Genomic DNA, 23,870 nt, shown 5'->3' on the forward strand with positions numbered 1-23,870 from the left:
TCTGAACAGGGTTTATGTCACTTTTAAGCAAAACAGCCTTGACCAACACATCCTTCCTCCTAATTCAAAATCCAGTTTAATGGTCACCCCTCTTCTGTCTGGCCTTTCCTGAGGATCCCACATTGAGAGGTAGCTGTGTGCACTCTCCTTGGGCTATTTGTCTTTATAGCTACTTCTCTGATAGTACTTTTCATTCAGTACTGTATTTCTGGCCAGGCTTTCAGATTTAAGGTAGAGTTAATATCTTATTAATCACTGAATTTCTAATACTTGTCCAAAGCCTCAGATAGGGTAGTCACTCAAAACACATGTGTTGAATTGAATTGGATCCTAACTACTATTTCAGTGAACATAGCACCCTTCAACGAGTTCCCATTACACTTAGAATAAAGTCCACAGTCCATCATGGGCCTACATGAACTGCCTGCTTCTCCTTATCTCACATCCTTCAGCAGTGGCTCCATGCTTTTCCATGAGCACCCCAAGTCTGTCCTCAATTCAGAGTCTTTGCGTTTGCTATTCCTCTTTTCAAGAAGGCTCTTCTCCAAGATAATTGTAGCTATAGCTCTACTACGTGCTGCATGGGCTCTACCCAATCGTCTCCATATCAGAGAGCCTTTCTCTGACAATCTTATCCACAATAGCGCCTCCACACTCTAGAACCCTCTCACCTGCTTTATCTTTTTTCATGCCACTTATCAATGCCTGATGTGTAGTACATTTTTATTTCCCCACTTATCACTGTCCTCACCTCTACAATATATGAAGGCAGGAAATCGCTTTGTTTTGTTCATGATTGTATATACCTAGCACCTAGGGATTCTGTGTCCTCAAAACAGTGGTTGTTATACATTTTGAAAATAAGCTTACATTTAAATGGATGAAAAAAAAAAAGCAAACCCTAAAACTGAAGCCAACCTATGCAAGTGAACCTAACTGTACATTAAATTATAATGTAATCATCCTAGGGGAAAAAAGAGAATTAATCCTTGTAACTTTTAAACCTATAGAGAAATGAAGTCTGAAGATAAAAGTAATTATAGCAAAACATATTGAAAGGAACTTGGAGGTTTCCTTGTTAGTAGTGGTTCTGATGTAGTAATCAAAAATCACTGTGCACGTATTGTAGGATTCAGCCAAGAGGTAAATACAGTGATGCTGTTGGGAAACACGGTCCAAAATGTGGGAGAATGGGTACACAAACACAGAATGGAGAAAGGAAAAAAAAACTTGTGATGTTGAATTAGAATTATAGGTATCAGTATGATGTCATTCTGTTCCCCAATTCTGCCTACAGAAAAAGTCGAAAAGAAATGGCATCCCAATAGCAATGGGCACACTTAGTGCTCAGATCTTGGTTTCTGAATACCATCCCCCATTAAAAGGAGCCAGGGTTCCTTGAAGAAATGAGTGATTTCAGGGCGAGGGCAGGGAAAATAGAAGACAATTCTAGAGCATAGATTTGTGCCAAAAATCAAGGAAATGCTGAAAGACTAACTGGGCCCTGTCAAAAAAGACAAGAGTCAGTCTGAAGGGGTTCCCTCTGAACAAATATGGGACATATGAAAATCAGAAATCATAATAATGGCCAAAAATTTTAACACATCAAACAGAAATAACCAACCAAGGGTCCACACTGAGATTTTTAGAAGTGAATAATACAAAAGAGGAGGGAAAGATCTTCTCTATAGAAGAATACCAGATGATAACTGTAGAATGATAGATTCTACCTACCTAATAATAGATTCCCCCAAATCTATCATTTTATAACCCCCAGTGGAAGAACTGATTCCAACAGGAGTCATCAATGAATGCTGAAACTACTGGGTGAAAGATATGGGGGGGCAGATTTGCACATGGTCTCACATTATTTATTAATTTCAAAAGGAAAATGGTACCTTTCCAGTGCAGAGGTAAGTGACCAAGTTTATCACTGGACCAAGTAATCAAGTTTATCATTGCCAATGATGAGACAAACAGATTTTATGTGCCTCCTGATGTGATACAACAGAAGGACACAGCATCATTGATGTAATGCTCTTGCCAAAATCTTCTCACTGGGGACGCCTGGGTGGCTCAGTTGGTTAAGCGGCTGCCTTCAGTTCAGGTCATGATCCCAGCGTCCTGGGGTCGAGTCCCGCATCAGGCTCCTTGCTCGGCAGGGAGCCTGCCTCTCCCTCTACCTCTAGCCTGCCACTCTGTCTGCCTGTGCTTGCGCTCTCTCTCTCTCTCTCTAATAAATAAATAAAATCTTTTAAAAAAAAAATCTTCTCACTGAATCTAAGCACTGAGTAAAGGATCAAACTCCGAAAATGGGATATTCTACAGGGCACCTGGCCTAGGCTCTTAAAAATCATCAATCTGAATGACAACTACAACCAAAAAGGCAGGGAACAGGGCATCTGGATGGCTCAGTCGATTAAGCATCAGCCTTCGGCTCAGGTCATGATCCCAGGATCCTGGGAGTGAGTCCATTTCAGGTTTCCTGCTCAGAGGGGAGCCTCTCCTCCCTCTGTGCACCCCCCGCCCGCTATCCTGTGCTCTCTCTGTCTTTCTCAAACAAAAAAAAATCGTTAGTAAAAGGCAGGGGACTGACACCTAAACAACCCACTGTGATATACAAAACTTTAGGGAATTCTGGATTTATAATAAAAAATGTTATGGAAAACATTTTGGGACTAAACAGAAATTTTTTAATATGGTATGAATCAATATTAATATGTGTGTGTGTATATTTACAGACAGAATGTATGAATCACAATGTCATGACGTATTTCAGTCCTGATGATGTTGGAAGCATACAAGAAAACATGACTTCCACTTACCTCCCCAGTGGCATAAAAGTCATTGTTTTTATATTCAGGAAACAACAGGAAAAACTGAACTAATGCACTGCAAAAGAACAACAATAAAAAAAAATCACATGACATCAGAAGAGCTTAGTGCTATGCTAGCAGATCTAACCCTTTGACAATAGGTTTCTCATCTGAACTAAGATGCTATTAGGTTGTGAGGTCCAGTAGGCACTGTATTTGAAGTGTCATGTATGTGACATTCCACACTGTGGATGGTTAGGAAATAACTGTGAGCTTACTTTACCCACAAAAGTGAGTCAACACCCTGGGCAGGTTTCCAAATCTCTGGGTTACCAACCTGGACCATCTAGCTGTTGAGGGGACCCCTGAGCAAAGTGATATGAGCTTTCATCTATTATTATAGCACTTCTTGGAGGAAGTTCCACAAACCTTATGACCCCGTTAACCTGGATTTGTGGCAAACTAATGAGAACCTTACTGGCTTACCAACCTCTTCCTATTGGGGAACCCCTAGCATTTCTAATGCGGTTCCCCAAATTTCAGCATTTTAATAATCCAAGAACAAAAAAGCTATAAAATGGCCATAGTCTACAAGAAAACCACCAAATGGCCAGATTTGGAAGTAACAGTACAATGGCATCTACGCTCAAAAAAACCACACTTTCTAAAGAATGCCAATCACCACTTCAATGATTTATACTGAAATAGATTTAAACACTCAAGAAACGATTTCATAACAAGCAAGACAAGGGTAGATTAGTGAATGACTTTCTACTTGACCAAAATCTTTCAAAAAGGAAACGAAACCTGTGAAACTTGGATGCTCTATGAGTGTGCTGACCTAGATCACGTTGTCTGAGAAGCTAGGCAGTGCCTTTGTTCCAGCTTCCTGCTGAGGGACTAAAAGCCATGAACTATCCAGCAAAGATGAAAGGCAAGAAGGCCCCGCAAAACCAGGAGGAGGAGAGAGTTCAAGGGTTATAGGGAGGCAAAACTGGGTCATTATAGTCGCCGTGATCCTGGCTGTATTTAATTTTCAAAGGCTCCATATACATCCACCATTAAAAGCACTGTAGAGCTGTGGTGTGTTTCTGTATTTATTATTTATAGTAACTAAAGTCTTTGTAGCAACTAAATCTGGGAAGCTGTACTATATAGCTTCCATGTTTGTGCTGGCAATATGCTGGCTTCAGCGCGGAGATAAAAATAGGAGTTTATTTTTCACCCTTCCCTCGCCAGCCTTCAGGCTAAAAACTACTTCTCTCTCTTCCTGCTAGTTGGAATGGCAATAGACAATTTAATATAGTAAATCTCAATTAAGCCTTATGCTTTAGCTTAAAGCTTGTTTCCTTGGAGAATCTGTTGAAGTTGTCAAGGTTGCCAGCCTTAGCAAATAAAAATATAGGACGTCCAATTAAACTTGAATTTCAGATCCACAACAAATAATGCTTTGGTGTAACTATGACGCAAATATTGCATAGCACACACTTAGAGTAAAAACATTATTCATTATTTATCTGAATTGAACATTTAGCTGGGCGTTCTACATTTCATCTGGCAATCTTAGTTCAAGGAGCTAACCTCTCCGTTGCTTCTAGCTCGAAAATGCCAGGATTTTCTAGCTGACATTACCAAGGCAAGGCCCTCCCTTGAGGAAGTTAAAGTTTTAATTTCACAAGAACATCAGAACAAACATTTGGCTAATCCTAGGAAGCCCTTGGTAGGCCTTTCTTAAATGCAAGTGAAGAATGAAAAAAAGTAAATTTAGTAAGTTGGATTTACATGTGCTATTTGCTCGTTTAACTGTGTTTTACTCCACTGTGTGTAATCCTTATTCCATGGTGAGGGTTTGCTTAAAAATAAAATCTAGAATAATGCCTACATAAATATTCAAATTTTGGAAGGAGAGCTGCTCAAATCTGTAATACGTAATATACATGTGCGTACACGTGTATATGCATGTGTGCACACCACGCATTTTTTTCAGGCACAAGAGCTAGATGTCCCAGGAAGCAGGCCTCTGCCACATGATTGTATTTGCTGACCTTGCTAGCACTGTGCCAAGGGCCTTGTCTAATAAGTTGAATGTTAGTCAAAGGCCACCTGGTGGCAAAAAAGTTACATTAAAGGACAACAGGAAGAAACTGAGCTTGCAAAGGATGATGACTAGGAAGAAATTCTTCCTCAGGTAAATTTTGTAAGAAGGGAAGTTGGTGGGTTCGGGACACGGAAAGTAGATGAAAATGATAATGCACTAGAGAATCCAGTGGGTTCTAATGGAGTCGGAGGCACAATAAATACAGCACGTTCCAAAGAACTGAGGTTAAGACAACTTAAACAAAAGTTCCATACCAACAAAAGCTAAGCAAGGGGTAGCTTTAGTCACTAACAGTTCAAATGAAATACACACGGTGACAAGAAGTGTGGCCTACAGGTGGCCATGCTCCCATTCACTCCGTACCTAGTATGGCTGGGCCCTGATCTGCTCTGCCTGCGCCACTCACACAGTGTTCTCATTTAATATACGAAATTTGTGTCATAGTCATTGTTACGAAGCTTTGTTTAGCAACTGATACTATTCCCTATACAAACCAATAGGTGGAACGGAACGATACTATCATTTCTATCTGCTGCTAAGAAACTAATGCTAATTTCAGGCATGCCACTCGATGGTAAGCACCAGAATGAGGACTACGGGGCTGGCTGACCACGCTGTTACTGGCACCAGGAAGGGCATCTCGCACAGCGCAGGCAATCGATAAACACTGGCAGAGGGAGAATGGCCCCAGATAGTACACTCCAAATCAGTTACTAAATTCAGTATTCTTTAGTACATTTATTTATTTATTTATTTATCACCTAAACCAGAAGGGCATTATGGCCCAACAGCATATTCCAAATATCAAAACAATTGAATATTTAAACATGTTGTTAGTAAAAAATAAAAAATAAGCTTAAAAAAAAAATAAGCTTTACTTCCAAACACAAAGAAAAGCAGCCTTAGTGTGAATGTCAAATGCCTCTTTAGTAGGAATCTACTCCTTACAGCCTTGGACTATTAATAGTCAAAAGGAATGGAATTTTCAGGGAGGAGAAAAAAAAAAAGAAAGATGGTTTTCAAAGGGAGAAAAAGAAGGTCCTCTCTTTAAACCTGTAGTAACCCGTTTATAGGTTTCAAAGCAACCTTCTTCTTCCAAACACCCATCTGGAGAGCTGGAGAGAAGAATGTAGTCACAAAGGGAAACAAATAGTGTAAACTATAAAGGAAACAGCTGAAATCAGTTTTCTGCACTGCCCTTGATTAGCTATTTTCCAGTTCTAAGGGCCCGAAGCAAAAAGAACTGAAATGGCTATAAACAATGGATGCTTTGAAATAGGTTCTCTTTACATGTCATGCAAGAAGAGATGTACCACATGTCAGCAGTAAATATCCACATGGAGGGTCAACGGGAAGTTGGGACCATCTCTGGGGGAGGGGAAGGACAGACAGAAAAGGAAGGGCAGGGTTGTCTGCTCTGGCTTGGAGGGAACTGGAGCATTTCTTCCCTCACAGAACCTCCGCCCTCTGGGTGTTTGCTAGTTAAACAACTGAACTTGTTTAGACTTAAACCTAAAGAGGGTCTGAGGGGGCGGGGAGGAATTGGGGGGGGTGGGCAGCGAGAAGTGGGTTTCCTATCTGTAAAATGAGAGCACACGGTCACGGCTCATGGTGCTTGAGTAAACTCGTTAAGGACAGTCATCAAGATCATGTCTCTCTAAGGCAACAGGAGGTGTCTGAGCTAGGGGGACAGGAGGAGGAGCCCATGTGGAAATATGGCTAATCTGCTCCCAGACCCACTGTACCTGGAAGCAAAAGTGTAGGGTCCCAGCCCTTCCCTCGGAAACTGAGTGGAAGTGTTAAAATAAGAAGACATAGGACAAATGAAAGTGTAGAAAACAGCCACCATATTGTTTTCTGGGTCAGTAAGGAAGAGAGAGAGAACTATTTCCAGAGGAAAGACCAAGGTCCCCTTTCCTCTGTCCCCCAGCCATCTGCCTTAGGGAGAAAGAAAAATAAAACGGAAAACTTTTGTCAGAGTTCAAAAAACCCTGACTTCTATTAGATTTCACTTTCACTTTAGGGATTCATTGGGTTTGCTCACTATGGTAGTGATCTGAAAGAATTCAGGACTTGATCTCTAGTAATAATTTACAGACTTGGAAAAACTGAGAACAGTCACTTACTTAAAAAAAAAAAAGTACTACAAATAGCTGTAATGAATGTGAGTAAGAAAAAGAAGAAACTATATGGACTTTGACCATTGTTTTTTACAACTTTGTTTTCCTTCCATTTTTTTCGTCTTTTTAGTAGAAGAATAATTTTATTAAGATAAAGGAAAAACGTAAGAGACTAGCTAGGAAGCTGAGCTTTCAACCTGGGAGTCATGAAGGAGAAGCAAGCAAGGGGAAAACTGTATTTGAAGGCCCCAGAGAGAAACAAAAGAAGCAAGCAAGCATCTGAGATGTTTCCAGGAAAATGCGAAGTTAAAATGCAAGACGAAAAGCAAGCAAAAATCCTCTTGGGCATCTGGCTGAAAGGTCTGAAAATAATCTTTGAAGAATTCTGCTTGGTTTCTATTGTTTCTTAAAGGCAATTTTTACAAAATTACAATCATGCCTTAGGATTCCAGCCTTCCTTGTCATCTTCTCTGCTGGCCATGTGCACAATTACCAGTGATAAGTTAACAAAGTGGAAAACAGACCGTGGTTGTGTGTGCCTGTGAGTAGGTGTGAACTTCTCACGTGAAGGTACTCTTAAAATGTCTTGAAGAATTAGACCACAAGGACCAATCAGTAATACTTACACTATTGGATGGATTTCCCTATGAAAATAGAAAAATTTTTGGTCTTAAGAAGGTCAAGAGGGAACCAGGTCTCCTTTTACCTGTATAAATTCCGGGCGACGTCATCCTCATTGACTGCATATCCCTGGGGGTCGTCAGTGAAACTGAAGCCTGTGCCCACCTGAAGGTGAAATGAATATGCAGGCGTGACACAGAAGCACAAGCCTCAGGGCCCTCTGGGAGATACCCCACGGGAAGGAAATCAACCTTATTCCAGACGCCAAGCCTCTGACCTTGGATTTTTGCCTCTAGCCTGTGTGCCTTTAGCCACCCTCATAGAAGGATGCTGCATTTCACCTTTTCCCATTCCCCTCCTCCAAGCCCAAATGAAATCTCAGCATGGGGCACCTGGGTGGCTCAGTCAGTTGAGCATCCAACTCTTGGTTTCGGCTCAGGTTGTGATCATGGGATCATGAGATCAAGACCCACTGTCAGGCTCTGTGCTCAGTGAAGTGTCTTTTTAGGAGGCTATCTCTCCCTCTCCCTCTGCCCCTCTACCACCCCTCCATCCTGCTCTCTCTCTCTCTCAAAAAAAGTACAAAACTCTACCCTGGGGTCAGTGGCTAAGCTGTCCTGTTTCTACCATGGGGACCCTGCCAGATGTTGATTTAAGGGGGAGGAATTCACCTTTCCTGGCCCCCATCACAGTATCAAAAGGACCAAAGTTGTCTCCTCTCTGAAACCTGGAGAGTGCTTTGCTTTGTCCTAACAAGAAGGAACTCTCTAGGCTAGAGATAAGAGAGAGAGAGAGAGAGAGAGAGAGTGTGTTTTGATTTTTCACTGGTGAGAACCATGGCCACTAAGTCCCTTCACCTTCAGTTGGTAGGTTTTAAAATAAAGATTAGTTTTAAACTAGTATTTCCTAATACCTAGAAATTCCTAGACAGCTAAGCTGTAAAATTAAGAAGAAACTACCACTGATTTTGTGTTAATAGTTTGTGTAAGGGATGTATAAGTATTTTTGTTTTTGTTTTCCCAAAACGCACAAGGCAACAGGACACTTCATTCAACTTGTGAAATATAAACATGTTGTTACAGACTAGGAAAGAGGCTGTCAAACTTGGTGCGAAAGGTGGGTAAATGGCTACGTTGGACACCTTTTTCTCCCTATTTATCTGTTTTCTCTTTGAACCATGTGGGAAGTGAGAGAAATTAGGGGGTAAAGATACTCCTGCAGCAGAAGCTGACCCTAAAGTTACTCTCCTATTTTGATGTTTATTGGAATCAACTTCCGAAGAACTTCCGAGAATTCCACTTCTGTTCAAAGATGAGGCTCACTGTGCTAAATGAGACAGACCAGTTTTTGACTTTTTAAATCTAGAACTCTGTTGGAAAGATTAGGAATTCTAATACTATATATAATACTATATAATGACCCACAATATGGGAAAGCCATAGCATCAGTGGAAAGAAATTAATCCCTTATCATGGATGGTAGAATGTACTGAACAGGACATTTTGTAAGATTAAAAATGAGATGAGAAAAGGTAGCAAGCAAAATTCCCAAACTCAGATTTAAGTTAGAAAAACTAAATCCCAAAGATGTGTTAAAATAGATTAAATTCTATTTTAAAAAGCAAAAAAAAACAAAAAACAAAACAAACAAAAAAAACAACCACAAAAAAAAACAAAAAAAACCCCAAACCAAACAAACAAACAAAAACAACCCTAAATCTCCATCCCCCCACCCATTTCTTAAATGTATTTTATAAAAAGAAAAAAGACAGGAGAGGCCCACATTGACATTTCATAAGGCCATCAGATACTCACTGGATTGTCAACGTAAAGCATGGAAAGTGTGGTGGTCCAAGGAAAGTCTCTGGGACGCACTAGCAAAACAGAGAAGAGGTTTGAGACTGGGTCTTCAACAAGGCACCCCACCTAGGGCACAGCTTTGCTCAGGAGCCAAACAAGCCCACCTGTCCCCATCCTATCCATGAACTCCCGGTGTCCCTCTGACATTGCTTCCTACTCTCACAGTGGGGAACAGACACTAGTACCTTTTCTTTCTCCTCTCATCTTCTTTACTTTTCCTGAACCCAGAGTGTTTCTACATCCTTTTCTAGGATGAAGTTTGGAAACAAGACCCTGTGCAACTGGTTCTGTGGAAAAACTCACCATCTGTCTGATCCAATCAACCCTTCTTAACATCTAATCCTTCTGAATCCTCTTCCTCCTGGCCAATACCAAAGAGAACAACTCCAAAAGAACTGGCAGACATGCCTTTTATACCTTAAGTTAAGGCAAACTTAACCAGATCCTGCATCGTTTGCTGCCTCTCTTGTATCTCCCAAAGCCTTCCCAAACCCCAGGATGGGTCACCCTCCAAATTCTGACCCAGGAAAAGTAAACGTTCTCCCCCACCCCCCCCAAAAAATGAGATGGAGGTAAACTGGGGTGACAGCCAGATGTGGCTCCTCCGCTCCTTCCTCTGGCCCTGCCCCCACCCACAGCATCTTGCTTCCAGGATAGCTGATCATGTATGCAACTGAACCCTACAGTGTTCAGTCTGTGTGAGTAATTAGGGATATAAATCTACCCATTGGTCTCATGCAAAAGAGCTTACCCAAAGAGTAATAGAAACCAACTGTTTTCATAAGCCCTGATTGCTTGAGTCGGCAGCAGACTGCAGGAAAATAGCTTAGAACTTATCACCCAAATTTCAAGGGAGAAAGCAGCCCAGCCAGGACACTCACCCTGATGGCTCCTACTTCTTAGATAGACATCGCAAGAGAGCTATGCTTTTGTCATCTAAAACTATTATGCTCTTCCTTGTGGTTCCAAGCACACCTGAAATTTTTTCTGGAGCAGATATAAGGTTCAGGTGAAAACCTCTCCATAGGAAAACAGAGTCCAGGCAATACTTACAGGTCAGGTTGCTTGTGACAAAATAAGGCCCGTGTTCCACAAAGAGTCCAAACATGGATGAACCTCCGGGCCCTCCCTGCAGCCAGAGGGCCACTGGAGCAACCTCGGGGTCTACCTAAAGGGGTCAAAGAAGCCAGTGACCACACAGAGTACTAAGCAAAAGAATACACTCAGGCAAACTTAACCAGATCCTGCATCGTTTGCTGCCTCGCTTGTATCTCCCAAAGCCTTCCCAGACCCCAGTGACTGCTCTCCCTCACAAGCAAAGTACTGCTCATCTCTTGCCTTGAGTTAATATTTGCCGCATAATGCCAGTATCTATCTGGCTCAGTTCAGTCTTTTCCTGCTAAGAGCCAGGAAACCCACCGAATATAGAAGCTTTGCCTTTGTATGCCCCTTTTATACAGCCTAGGACATGCTTGTATTTTTTTTTAGCTGTTTCAACTTGCATTGGACCAACATATTCCCATAGAGGCACAGCAAAGAATCCTTCCTCCTCAGCGATGGTCTACTCGTTTCACCGGGAGCCCAGATGGCTCTTCTGATTGGATTCACTAAAAGGATATTCACAAGGACAGCAGCCATTTCCTTCAACACAAGGGACCCGGGAAGAAGTGCACAGGCCTGGAGCAGTTTAGCCAATGCAAACAGCTGCAACAAAACCCCAGGCAAGGTGCAAACTGATTGAGGAGACAGGAAAGAAGTAAGAAAGAAAAGGTCATTGGCAGGGTTGGGATGACAAAAATAAGCTTTTGGCAGTAGAGTCAATACCATCAACCTCCATGCCAAAGGTTCTTTACTTTTCTCTTATTTTTTTACATATTTATTGAGCACCTCGTACGAGTCGAACAGCATGCTGGAAGTAGCTACTTAGCAGGGCAATGAGTGAAACAAACAAATAAAACCCCACTTGATCTCTTCCAGCTTACATTTTCATGGGAAATATAGATCATAAGTCAAGGAACAAACCCGATGATTAAGGATTGTAGAAAAGAAATAAAGGTGATGTTAAGGGAGTGGGTGAGGGGGTGCCTGGGAGGCTCAGTGGGTGCCTTTAGCTCAGATCATAATCTCAGTCAGGGGTCCTGGGATCGAGCCCCACATCAGGCTCCTTGCTCAGTGGGGAGCCTGCTTCCCCTTCTGCCTGCTGCTCCCCCTGCTTGTGCTCTCTCTCTCTCTCTTACAAATAAATACTTTTAAAAAGAGAGAAAGAGAGGGTGAGGGCAGAAAAGAATAGTGCTTCCTTGAAACACAAGTCATCATGGAAGGACTCAGTGAGACCCTGAGCTGATTGAGACCTGAGTTCTAGGACCATCCAGCCATGAGAGGAGCCAGGGAATGACGCCACAGGCAGAGGGACACGGGAGGGGCAAATCCTCACCACAGAAGAGAGCTGGGTGTGAGAGCAGTGAACGACAGGCCACCTGGTCCTCAGTGAGTCCTCCAGGGCCGTCTGGAAGGAGCTCAAAGTGGCTACGGAGAGGCTCACAGTTGGATGTGACAGCGAGCGCTCACTGGGTGTTGTGGCTCATTGGATGTTCAGTCAGCCGTGCTCAGCAAGCAAGGATCTCACTGCTTCAGCTCAGAAGGAAATGCTGCAACCCCCTGCTTAGCCGAGCCACACAGACACCAACCGGTGTTTCATCCAAAGGTCTGAGTGGCCTAGCTACGTCCACATGGACGATGTGAGAAGGTGTGAGCAGAGGCAGACGGACTCAAGGGGAGGCCATCTGGGACACCATCGCCAAGCACCTCGGAGAAGACCCGAGCACAGGGTGTAGCCGTGAGAACAGGTGGGGAGAAGGATTTCTCTTCTCCAGTCACCAGAAGTCTGATATAGTCCTTGAGCAGCTTCAGAAAGGGGATAAGGGGGCCTTGCAGAAAGAGGGGTGGTGGTAAGAACAGCTGTAAGCTGGACAGGAGCCTCTTTATGGGGGGGGGGCTACCTTGGGGTCCATTCTCTAGCATCAAGGAATTAAATGAGATAAAATTTGTAAAGCCCTTGGAACAATGCCTAATGTCTGATAAAGGCTCAATAATTGTTAACAATTATTACAGTTAAACAAACAGGTAGAAAAGGTAGGAGCCCAGAGTCGGACTGGGAACTCAGATAGGAACTCTAAGAGTTAGCCTGGTATAATGGATAAGTGGGTGAGCCCTTTGCCCCAAACTGGATTCAAATCCGGGCTTTATTGTCCACCAGCTGTGTGGCTTTAAGCAAGTTGTGTAAGCTCTCTGAACCTCAGTTTCCTCATCTGTAAAACAGGGGTCAATAACAGTACTTATGAAAAAAATTAATGGTACTTGTGCCATTGGGTTGATGGGACGACTCAAATCTTCCAAGTGTAGTGAGTGGCATAGAGAGCGTGTTTGGCACACATTACCTATTTCTATAATAAACACTATGAATTTATAGATGCTTTTAATGTAAACGATCTACAAATGAGAGAAGAGGATAAAGGGGTTGTTGGGTGTTTTTCCTTGCTCCTTTGGCTGGTATCTTCCTGCTTGGTTTTTCACTAGTTAGACCCCTTGCCACAAGGGTCGCAAATGTCCATCAAGAATTCAAGAGAACTAGGGACTTGTATAATTTGAAGCAGGAAATACCATGATCATAGGCAGCCTTCTAAGGCTGCTGCGGGGGAGGAAGGGTTTGCCCTGGATTTTTAGCCACACAGATTCTGGTTCTACTTGGCCACAAAACAGTTGTGGGATCCCGGCCCTCCGGTCCTTCCAGTCCAGTTTCCTTATCCATCAAATGGCAACAAGGCCCACCTCACAGGCCTGAGGAACTGCATCATGAAAAGATACTGCAGACTCTGCTGGGCTGAATAAATAGAACCAGCTCCACCCTAACCTGCCTGACCCCCACCATGGGGCTTTGTTTGAATCGGTGATTTTTAGCTCCCCTCAGACCCTCCAACTCGCTTTTCAATACCACGCACTAGGACCACCTTCCACTTGTATCCCCGCAGCAAGGGAGCGTGGTAGAGGTGGAGAAGGAACGGATCTCAACGAGAGCCGTTCCAGCCTCCCCAGGGACGTGAGATACAGGGAGTCCACCCAGTCCAATGGACGCCCAGCCTCCACTTCCTTCCCAATGCGCACAGGAGCTTCTAGAAGCCACGGTGTGGTACATGTGAGCCAGTGGTTCTCAATCTTGGCCAGCCAGTAAAGTAAGCTTTGTAAAAAACTGCTGCCTAGGCCCAAAGCCCAGTGATTCGAAATCAACTGGTCTGAGGTGAGGCAGGCATGGACATTTTTGAAAGCCCCCCATGTGGTTCTGAGGTGGAAGCAGGGATGAGAATCTGTGAGGGCAAAGGAAGTTTGTCCTCCCGGGTGCCTGGGGTCCTCTGGTCTCTGCCCTATCCTCCCCCCTCGCTTTTCATGTCCCTTCCTATGACCTGGCACAATGATGGGACCTCTGGGCTCTCAGAAAAATAGTCTGACCCTGAGAGGCCACACTACAAAGTGAAGTCAAACGCATCGGTGCCAAACATCTTTATTATGCAACTTTGAAGTACCCGACACTGCATTCTTGGAATGCTTCAATAATAAGCGATCAGCACACACACCTTCAACCTCAGCTGACCTTGCTCCTCAAATGTACTTTCCTCAAGGAGGTGAATGAGCTCAACAACTCCTGAAGAAGCCCGTTTTTCAAGAAAATGCCATGCACACATCTTTCTACTTTGATACACCCACTAACCTGTGAAGGAATACTGCCCTTATTTGGAATGAAATGCAAAAGTCAGATGCTTGAAAATACAGGTTTACATATTCAGTGCTAAAATCCCAAGAGTTAGTTTTACCACAGAACACAGACTTCTGTCATATGATATGACATCCTGTTGTCATACATAAAATAATAATTACATCAGTAGTACTGGCATAAAGTTATTATGTGCTAATTCACAGGGTGATCCCTTCAGCTCTCAATTGTCAGAATGCAGCCCTCTCTTGCTCTCCACCCCCAAGTTAGGAAAGAAAAGAAGTAAATGAAGACATCCTGAACAAAACCACATTACAAAACTTCAGCTCAAATGAAGTAAGAAACAATTGGTCTAATTCATTTATAGATTTACAAAGGCCAGGGCTTTCGAAGTATTTATTATTTTGAAGCTATAATTCAAGAGTGTATGGAACAAGAGAAAAAGGGCATTTATTTTTGCCAAAAGTTTTAGAAATTTTCCTTAAAACTTGTCATGTTATTTTAAAAAAAGCACTTATTCTTAACTAATAGTTTTTTTTTTAAGAGTTTATTTATTTAGTTGGCAGAGATCACAAGTAGGCAGAGAAGCAGGCGGAGAGACAGGGAAGCAGACTCCCTGCTGAGCAGAGAGCCCCATGTGGGGCTCAATCCCAGGACCCCAGGATCATGACCTGAGCTGAAGGCAGAGGCTCAACCCACTGAGCCACCCAGGCGCCCCATTAACTAATAGTTTTTCAAAGGAGGTATTAAAAAAATCCCCATTACTCCACTGATTGTGGCCCCTAGAAATGATCATGGAGAGCCTTAATCTTCCAGATTTTTCTCTAACAACCCCCCAACACATACATATATAAATATTTTGTAGATGTCATATATGCCATGTGTGTAAATACCTTTTTTTTTCCTGAAAATAGGACCTGGCCATATGTAATATCCTACATTTGCTAGAGTCACTTGGCATGTTATGAAAATCTTTTCATAACAGTACATATGATCATTTTATGAAACAGTGTGGCATTCTGAATTTACCACAGCCTATTAACACATACAACCTACAACACTGAAAGGCACTGTTCTGAGGCTGGGGATGCCGACCCGCTCCCACTCATAGACAAGTAGGATACTCAATGGTGAAGAGCATGGATTCATGCACCAGACGGCCAAGGTTTGAATTCCAACTACGTTAATTTATAGCTGTGTGTCCTTAGGAAAGTTGCTTAACTTCTCTGCATCTCAGTGTCCTCTGTTTGAAAATAATAATGCCTATGTTATATGGTTGTGGTACAGTTTCAAAGAGTTAATATATGCACAGCACTTAGAACAGTGCCTGGTACATCTATTTAAATGTTAGCACCGATTATTTCTCTTGTGAGGTTGGAAGATGGGTAATAAGTAAGTAATTAAATAAGTGGGTGATGTGAGAGAGCAAGGGAACGTCATTAGACCAACATTTAAAGGCGGCATCTGGTGAGGGGCTAACATTTGAGCTAAGACCTGAAAGATGAGTGATCCCCTACGGATAAGCATTTATACATTTAACTAAAAAGAAAACAAAATCTGTTAATGTTCTTATAGATCCAAGCAGTGTAGTAGGAACTGAGGATGAAGAAGGGACAAAGTGGGGCGCCTGGGTGGCTCAGTGGGTTAAAGCCTCTGCCTTTGGCTCGGGTCATGATCTCAGGGTCCTGGGATCGAGCCCCGCATCGAGCCCCGCATCGAGCCCCGCATCGAGCCCCGCAGCATCAGGCTCTCTGCTCGGCAGGGGGCCTGCTTCCCCCCACGCCCCGCCCCCCGCCTCCCCCTCTACCTACTTGTGATGTCTGTAAAAAAAAAAAAAAAAAAAAAGAAGGGACAAAGAAATTCTAAATATAAGAGAAAGGCCACGGAGAGTCACACATAGTTAAGTGAGAAGTCTCTCTACCAACAGAAGAGTGTGGGCATACAGGTCCCACAAACCTGCACCTTTTGTTGGTGAGCAAGAAACCAGGGTTTTGCCTCAGAAGCCCTTGAAATTCTCCTGGTGACCCCTGGTGGCCAATTCATGAACTTGGACACTCTTTCCTCAGGGTCTTCCAGAATGTGAAGTCCCAAAGGAAGCAGGATATTTATTTAGTTTTTCAGAATCCCTACAGATGGAAGTTTCACAATGTCTCACATTAGCATGTTCCAATTTTTATTCATAATGATGATGAACATATCTACTCTATGTCTTAATCGATTCTCAGTCCAAGTAAGTCAAACTCATTCATTTGGTTTGGCATTCTATACATAAAAGGAGTCTTAGAAACACCCAGTTTCGGCCCCCCGGGTGGCTCAGTCATCAAGCGTCTGTCTTTGGCTCAGAGTCCTGGGATTGAGCCCGTTTCTCCCTCTGCCACTCTCCCTGCTTATGTTCCCTCTCACACACTCTCTCTCTCTCTCAAATAAATAAATAAAATCTTAAAAAAAAAAAAAAAAAAAGAAACACCCAGTTTCTTCTTTCCTCCTTGCTTCTAAGTGAGCACAAAGGAATCTATGTGAACACTAATGAAAGCAAACCGTCCTGCCCTATTTCTCCCCATGCAGACATGCTCTCCTTGGATGGTGTCCCATAGTGCTGGGTCCTCCTTTTCACCCTGCTCCTCATCAAACCATACCCACCTTCCATTCTGTCCTCCCAAGCCCTCTCCTGTATTTCCTGGTAGAGATAACCTTCTACTCAAGCTTTACACATATCCCTGAAAGCAGTGAGTTCCTGGAAGTGGCACTAAAGGCTTGCCAATTTTGGTACTCTGCAGTAACTTGATTGCATTTTATACAGAGGACACACTGGAGTGACCCTAAGGCATCAGGTATCTCAGCAAGTATTAGGGCAACATTGCCTGCCAACACCCAGGGCCAGGTACATATTCTAGCCACCCTCACCCTCCCCCGACCCACCCCATACTTTGAAAGAGAAAACAGCAACTGAACCACTAACAGACCCAAATCAATGGTACTGCTTAAAATGAGAAGTGCAATTAGTAAATTAATTAAAGCTCCCTTCACACTTCTATATGCAGAGGCTGATCATTTGCTTGGTTTAAGTAATGTGTTCTGTCCTAATTGAAGTCATTAGTACCCCACGTAAATGTTTTGAAATTCCCCCAAGTAGGTTTGAATGGACTCCCATTTTGCCACACAGATCCCAGGTCAGTTGATACTTCAGTGCTACGCTAATGGTTTAATCAAAGCAGGGCTCTGTTATTTATTTATTTATTTATTTATTTATTTAAGGGTTTTGTTATTTAAAGCAACTGGTTTTGTGACTAGAATTGTTAACTAGCTAACTAGTAATATTTAAGTTCTATACATATATACAACCTGCTTAAGACTAATGTGTTTTTTGAGCTTTACTTACAGTGGTTGGTGTTGACTTCTTGCTAAATCTTCCTTTACTATGATTGTTGCCCCTGCACCATCACACGGAAAACGAACTCTCCCAAACACTTTTCCTGTTCTGAGTCCTTACATCACTACCAAGCTCACACTAACTCTCCTTGAGCCTGGAATCATCTCACCAATCTGAGCCAACTTACACTCCACCAGGATCTTCTCTACCTTTCTCCTTCCTAACCTTTGTCCTTGGCTCCCACCCATTCCTTCATGAGGTAGTTATGACTTCTCTCTTGGTGCCTCCTGCCAGAAAGGTGGGATTTAGAATGAAGTGGGGTGTGGGGTGGTTATTAGATAAAGGCAGGCCTGACTTTCCCATTCTTGATGCAAACAGAGAAGTGGCTGGAGAAGTTAGTCACTCTCTTCTCCACGTGAAATTAGGCACATAAAAGTTTCTCCAGTTCGAATACTTCTATGGATGGAACGATCCATAATTTATCATTTTTAGCTGCTTTCTTCCTGTTTGGTCTCAACAACCTTCTATTTTTCCAGCTCTGATGCCACAAGTACAATAATAGTAAAGAGAAGATAAACAGGGCAAGTCCGAAGACACATGCCTGTGACCTCCAAATCTTTGCTGTACAACTAATGGGTCTGCAGCCTTTTGGTGCAGACATATTTTAAGAGACTGTTCAGACCACACCCCTTCTCTAAGAACAGACTTTCTGTCTCCCATTACCCATGTTTATATCACATGAAACTGCACTCTCAGCCTGTAGCTGGTTGGACCAAGAAAGAACACCTGACCCCAAGTAGGGCAGTCATCTGCCCTGAGCAGAAGTGCTATTTGATGTCTGTTGATTGCAAGGTTCGAGGACAGGTAAAGCGAGAAACTGTAGGGTAGCCATCTTCCTCCAGATACCTGGAGAAACAAAGCACGTTGATCTGCCAAAACAGCAGAAGGAAGCAGAGATGAGCAATCCTGGGGTCTTGGACAGAATAAGGCAGAGACAGAAAGACTGGCTGCTGGGGCTCCTGATGCCTTTCCAGTTGACCCCACTTTCTGCCTTTGGTGTCTCTGGGCAGGAGAGAAGATTTAGAATGGCTTGGCTAGGGATGCCTGGGTGGCTCAGTTGGTTAAGCATCTAACTCTTGATTTCAACTCAAGTCATGATCTCAGGGTCATGAGATCAAGCCCATGCCCTGCATGGAGCTTGCTTAAGATTCTCTCTCTCCCTCTCCTTGGCTCCCACTCCCTACCACACACACATACTCACTCTAAATAAATAAATAATTAATTAATTAAAATAAAGAATGGGTTGGCTCTATTCATTGGGATCCAATCAGAAGACAGAAGCCACATAGTAATTTTAATTTTTAAATTTTCCCATCTTTAAATTAGTTTTGTTTTGTTTGGTTTTACATGATATCTTTGACCTTTAATTGTGTCACAAGTTCCAGTATAGGTCCTGGTCCCCATCTACCATGGGCATCCCATCCACTCACTGCTGGGTAAAAGTGGGGATGTAATGCCAGAGGCGGTTTAGGGAACTTAGGGAACCAGTTCCCTGGAAAGTATGGGATGTACCGGGATATATGGCATCCATGTTGAGGGAGCTGCAGCCGGGTGGTCACTGGGACAGAACCAGGACTGTAAGCTTGCTGAGGGTCTTCATGGGTCTGGGAGCCCAGCCAGAGCAGGGCACTCGTGGATGTCCCTCCACACGCACTGCTGATAGACGGGACAGCAGGGCCAAGAGAAAGCACAAGGCAGGACAAGGGAACAGGAAGAGAAGCCAACGTCCTCCTGCAGTGTCCCTCCAGCACCCTCTACTGACAAAGCTTAATATCATGCTTACTATGCGAAAAAATATCCTTAGCTGTTACCTTGGAGCAAGTAAAAGGATAGAATTTGGAGCTAGTTCCGGTGGTCAGAAGATGTCACAATCACAGCCCAGAAGTACATAGAAGAGGCTCTAGTAGTTATTTAATGCTATACAGCATGTGGCTTAAAATAACAGGAATCAATCCTTCTCCGGTGCTTTCGGTGGGTCAGGAATTTGGGGATGTCTGGCTGGACAGTTCTGGCTCAGGGTGTCTCATGAAATTACAGTTAAGATATCAGCCAGGACTATAGTCCTCTGACTGGGCTGGATGAACATCGTCCAACGTTGGTGCTGTCTGGTGGGAGAGGACTTTCTCTCCATAGGGATATGCCCACACGGTTGCATCAGTGTCCTCCCAATGGCCTCTGGCTTCCCCCAGCGTGAGTGATCCAAGAGACCAAGGCGGAAGTACCCTGCCCTTCAGAGTAGCCTTGGAAGTCACCCACCATCGCTTCTTCTATAGTGCATTGCTCACACGGGCCAGCCTTGATTCGATATGGCAGAAGCCTGTCTAGAAACCAAGGTCACTCTTGGAGTCTGCCTACCTCACCCTGTCCCAGCCTTGCTGACTCCTCAATATGATATTGATCTTCCTCAGTCACCAGATACTCAAATTCCAGGAATCCTAGTCACTCTCTTGGCCTGAGGAGCAAGATGGGGCCCTTAGCAGAGGGGCATAGGCCTAACTCTCAAGGTCTCTGGTTTGGGTTCCGTAATATTTGAGTCAGACTATCCAACAAATCATCTATATTCCCATATCTATGAGACAAATTCAAATACAGGGTATCTTTCTCCAGAAGGAAGAATTCTAATTGTAAAAAGAATAATCTCTATACCTTTCTATCTTCTTAAATTTGGAAAACCCCAGTGTCACTTTGTAATTTCTTTACCCAGTAGCAATGAATCCACACGCTTCGCTGGCATTCGGCGACTTCCGATTTGGAATGGCCTCCTGGTCTCTGCCTTCTTTAATCTCCCACATCGTGACTGGTTTAGTTCTGCTCAGTATTTGTATTAATAACAGGAAAACTAATAATGATAAACACGATGATAATGAGATAATAGCAATAGAAGTTCTACTTACTACATGTCAGGTGCCAATCTGAGGCTTTCCCACGTTCTCTCATTTGTCTCAAAACTGTTGTCAAGAAGGTATCCGAGCCTCACACGGAAGCCAAGGATTTAGACAAACTTGACTAACTCAAGAGCTATAATGTTAATGATGCAATCTAGCACCATGAGAAAACCATGGCCAGTTTTCTCAGGAACAACGTACAATGATCAAGAACAAAGCTTTCTCCATCGGAGGCCTTGTTTTAAATCCAGGTTCTGCCAATTTCTAGTTGGGCCATTGGGGGGCTAATTATTTAATCTCTATAGTCCTCTTCATCTATTAAACAAGGATAATAATTCCTTATTCATGTGGTTATTGTAAGGATTAAATAAGAAAATGCACGGTGCTTAGCACATAGTCAATGTTCAATTAACAACAGTCATTAAAATTGTGACATTTTTATTGGCTTCATTATACTTCTTCTCCCATGAAATAAAATGCCTGTTATTTCTCTTGCATATTGTGTCCCCAATGCACACCAATTTCCAGCTCTAGAATCCATTACACACTGATCTGTATACAATAACAGGGGAGTCTTGCAGAAATAACAGGAAGACAAAACTAATTTGAGAAACAGCACCCCCCCCAAAATATTCAGAGGATATGACAAGGTGGCATCCTTCCTGGATCTCTTATTTTCTCTACCTTCAATTTTTGTAAAGGGTCATTTCTCTCCTGATGATAATCTCAGCTGCTTCCCCGTGGCAGGAAATGAACTAATCTTTCTGCCAAATAAAAGGAACTCTTCCCCCGTCTGGGTGATCTGATCAACGCTTCTCCTTCTCATTTGCTTTCTCTACTTCCCCTCAAATGGCCTGTTTCATTATTTACAGCCCTGGGCTTGGCAAGAATGGTTGCTCTGGGGCCCTGGATGCCAGTGCTGCTTGGGGGATCCCTGGGTAAGGAGGGCTCAGAACCGTCTATCCTGGCTGCCCCATACTGACAGTTGTCAGGGTACCATCTTTTCAGCCCGCCTGTTTCTCCCCTGAAGCTGAGCCTGTCACTTCCAATAGAACACACTGTCCTCGAGCATCTTCTTTCCTGATGCCACAGCCTCGAGTTTATGTCATCTGGGATCATCTTAGAGCATGTTTCGGGCTATAGTCCTGGGCCCCAAAGAGCATCACCTGGCCAGGGGATGCAGAGGTAGGTTTTCAGTTAATTAAGCGGAGGCAGGCGCAGGGGAAAAACCCCAGCAGCCCAGTCACTGTTTAATGCAGTGAGGGCTCGGATGTCAGTCTGGCAAACAGAAGAGGGCACAGAATCTTTTTTTTTTTTTTTTAAAGGTTTTTTAAAAATTTATTTATTTGACAGACAGAAATCACAAGTAGGCAGAGAGGCAGGCAGAGAGAGAGGGGGAGGCAGGCTCCCTGCTGAGCAGAGAGCCCAATACGGGGCTCGATCCCACGACCCTGAGATCATGACCTGAGCTGAAGGCAGAGGCTTTAATCCACTGAGCCACCCAGGCGGAGGGCACAGAATCTAAGCCCATTTCCCTGACTGGCTTTCCAGTCCTGCTGCACCACCCACGTTCTAGAGGAAACCATACCCCTGCTCAGAGGCAAGAGAAGAAATGATTTGAGTCTTTGTTTTGTTTTCATTCGACCACTTCCCTCACCATTAATTCCTGTTTTCATAAATCTGGGTTATTACTATTGGAGTTTCAACATGCAGAAGACAATGGGGAACTTCTTGGTATCAGAAACAGCCACTGAAGCACAAGAGAAAGTAGGAAATGGGATTTCTCGGGGCTCAGGGAGTCAGAGAGCTCAGGGGAGACGGAGCCCCAGCAGGCCTTAGAGGAACATCGAGCAGGATGAGGAAAGCTGACCCCATAGGCCACATTAGGCCCATGTTCCAGTCCTCGCTCAGATGGGTGCGTGGGACAATACACCACCCCACTGTGTACCAGTTTAGCTGAAGGAGATGTTTTTCTCTGGATAAAGGGGTGTGGATCACTTTGGGTCCAGGAGCACTAAAAACAGGACAGTGACCTGTAGGCTGGAACCAGGGCTTCTCAGGTACAGTCCACCTGGTAATTCTATAACTTGCTGGCCTCTCCCACTTTACAAGTCAGAGTCTCTGGAGGGAATTTGGAGATAATTCTTATACACAATAAACTGTGAGACTCACTGAGAGAGAATATACCAAGAATCACAAATCTAGACAAATTCTTCAAGTATCCATTTGGCACAGAATCAGGGCCCTCCTTCCAAAGGGGTCCACGTCCAAATCCCCAGATTCTGTGAATAGGTTAAGCCACATGGTGACTGGGAATTAAGGTAGCTGACAGGATTTGGGGTCACTAGTCAACTGACCTTATGATACGGAGATTACCCTGGGTTATCCAGTAGACCCAATGCTATCACGAGGGTCCTTAGACGTAAAAGAGGGCAGCAGAGGACAAGAGCCAGAGAAGGTCACATGAACGTGCCATCAGCCAGGGTGACGCCGTGTGAGGAGTGAGCCTGCTTGCCAGTGCAGGCTGTGAAGATGGAGGAAGGAGCCACGAGGCAAGGAGTGTGAGCAGCCTCTAGAAAATGCAAAAGGCAAGGAAACAGATCTTCCCTGAGAGCCTCCAGCAGGACCATAGATCTGTCAACACCTTATTTTGAGCACAGTGAGGCCTATGTCAGACTTCTGACCTGCAGAACCATGAAATAATAAGTTTGCAACGTTTAAACCACCAAGTTTGTGGTAATCTGGACGGCCGCAATAGAGAACTAATACAAAGGGGTTCGTGACAAATGCCTGTATTCAATGATATGATATTAAAAGGTGTAACATCAAAAATGCACATGCATAGTGTGGTTTATGAAAGGCATAAAGTTAAGAGATTCCAAGAACACACACACGAACAATTTCTACCTGTTAGAATGTGCTCATATTGCTAGGCTTCTTTTATATCGATTCTGTTTAAGACAGTTGTCCTGGATATTTGTATGTTTCCATCACTGCTTCTGAAGATCCGTTCTCTCCTCTGCTCTGTGCCCTGGTAGACCGAGCTCCAAGAACTGGACTCTCACCCCCTCTGGTTTCCAGTTGGGTTCCACTAGTGGGAGGCAGGAGCAGGAGTCTGGAGGGCACTTGGGTCCCAACATGGTACCCATACAACCTTGAGTGTGAGTTTTCTCCTTTAACTTTGTGCTCTACGCACCCACACTGGGTGACAGCCTGAAGACTACTATGAGGCCAACCAAAAAACATCTGGAATTCTTCACCAGTTCTTAAGTGCTT

General features: G+C 43.6%; 1 protein-coding gene across 5 annotated transcripts in view; it reads right to left on the reverse strand.

Annotated features, from left to right (window-relative positions):
* Positions 1-23,870, reverse strand: part of CPVL (carboxypeptidase vitellogenic like) — a 132,539-nt gene that overhangs the window by 72,309 nt on the left and 36,360 nt on the right. For 4 of the 5 annotated variants that reach the window (XM_044246296.1, XM_044246297.1, XM_044246299.1 and 1 more), the window contains exons 4-7: positions 10,568-10,682; positions 9,470-9,528; positions 7,741-7,820; positions 2,826-2,892 (exon numbers count right to left, since the gene is read on the reverse strand). In XM_044246296.1, the coding sequence (XP_044102231.1) occupies positions 2,826-2,892; positions 7,741-7,820; positions 9,470-9,528; positions 10,568-10,682 (321 nt within the window). The remainder of the gene's footprint in view (positions 1-2,825; positions 2,893-7,740; positions 7,821-9,469; positions 9,529-10,567; positions 10,683-23,870) is intronic. The other variant, XM_044246300.1, reaches the window with a different exon arrangement.

Source organism: Neovison vison, chromosome 4 (genome assembly GCF_020171115.1).
Source record: "Neovison vison isolate M4711 chromosome 4, ASM_NN_V1, whole genome shotgun sequence".
Taxonomy (NCBI): Eukaryota; Metazoa; Chordata; class Mammalia; order Carnivora; family Mustelidae; genus Neogale; species Neogale vison.